Source organism: Solanum pennellii, chromosome 6 (genome assembly GCF_001406875.1).
Source record: "Solanum pennellii chromosome 6, SPENNV200".
NCBI classification, from domain to species: Eukaryota; Viridiplantae; Streptophyta; class Magnoliopsida; order Solanales; family Solanaceae; genus Solanum; species Solanum pennellii.
The window spans coordinates 25,578,002-25,579,396 of record NC_028642.1 but is presented as its reverse complement, the minus strand read 5'-3'; the positions used below and the strand labels follow the sequence as shown (position 1 = coordinate 25,579,396).

The following is a 1,395-nucleotide window of genomic DNA, read 5'->3' as shown; positions in this document are numbered from 1 at the left end:
TAGTAATTGAAAATTAATTTTTTCATTTATTTTAAATATAATCCTTTTGAAATAACAATATTTAATTATTAAAATTGGTGTAAAACTTTTATGTTTTGGTCAAAATCTAGGTGTTCACAGTCTCGCAGGTGGAGACTCATGATTCTTCATCTCCAATTCCAACTTCTTCGGCTTTGATCGATATTCATTTCTTTCAAGAGCGGCCACCAAAGAATCATATTCTTCAATACCATCACTGTAAAATTCATGTGGACCGCTGCTAGTGCCTCAACACGTAGTCGCTCTTCAATTTGCACTTCGGGTACACTCTCAACTCTGTAGGTTATAGCAGAAACCGTTTTGAGCTCACCACTCTACTTCATGGACCTAGAGATATTGAAAGTTGCTTTTTCATTGTTCAACCTAAACTTCATCTGCCTTTTTTTTATCGACTAGTGCACGCCCAGTGACATGGAATGGTCTCCCAAGATTAATGGGGACCTCAGAAATCAACCTCACAGTCAAGAATCACAAAATCGGCCAAAAAGGTGAACGACTCCACTTTCACAAGCACATCATGTATTACACGTATGGGCCTCTTCACAGTTCGATCAGCCATCAGGAACCGCATCGTGGTAGGCTTTGGATCTACCACACCTAACATCTTATTAATTGACAGTGGCATAAGATTTATGATTGCACCAAGATCATACAACGCTTTCGCAAATTGTAACAACTCTATAATACATGGAATAGTGAAGGCGCCTGGATCCTCCTTCTTTTGCACAAGAGACCTTGTGGAAATAACACTATAATGCTGCATTCTGTCATCATCTTTGAAACGCACCAACCTTTTCTTTGTCACCATATCCTTTATAAACTTAGCATATCCAGGCATTTGTTGTAAAGCTTCTATAAATGGAATATTGATGGAAAACTGCTTCAACATAATGATAAATCGGCAATATTTACCATCTTCCATTTTCTTCGCCAATCTTGGTGGAAATGGTGGTGGAAGTCTAGGGATGGAAACCACTTTATGCAATAACTCTACTTCTATCTTTGTTACATCACCCAACTCTCCACTAGATTATGCTATCTCATCTTTCTTTCTCATATCACCTTCTACTGCAGACGACATAGGTTGGTCAATAGTCTTCTTACCTCCTCTAGAAGTCACTGCCATGCAATTCCCATCATTTTTTGGGTTCTGGATAGGGTTTCTTGGATGAGTGCCGGTTTGGCGTGGGTTCACTATCGTAGACAACTGAGTCATCTGTAGCACAGGGTGCTTTATCGAGACAACATATGCATCCACCTTTTGTCTAATTCCAGATAGGCCACTTCTCATCTCCTTGACATTCTCCACAGTTGCCTCAAACCTCCTCATCCTCTTCTGCATCATATTCTCAATCC

At 39.6% G+C, this 1,395-nt stretch overlaps 1 protein-coding gene across 1 annotated transcript; it reads right to left on the bottom strand.

Annotated features, from left to right (window-relative positions):
• Nucleotides 1–481: 481 nt before the first annotated feature.
• Nucleotides 482–961, bottom strand: LOC107022199. The gene has a single exon (XM_015222880.1). The coding sequence runs from the start codon at nucleotides 959–961 to the stop codon at nucleotides 482–484; it is 480 nt and encodes a 159-aa protein (XP_015078366.1).
• Between the last annotated feature and the right edge of the window lie 434 nt (nucleotides 962–1,395).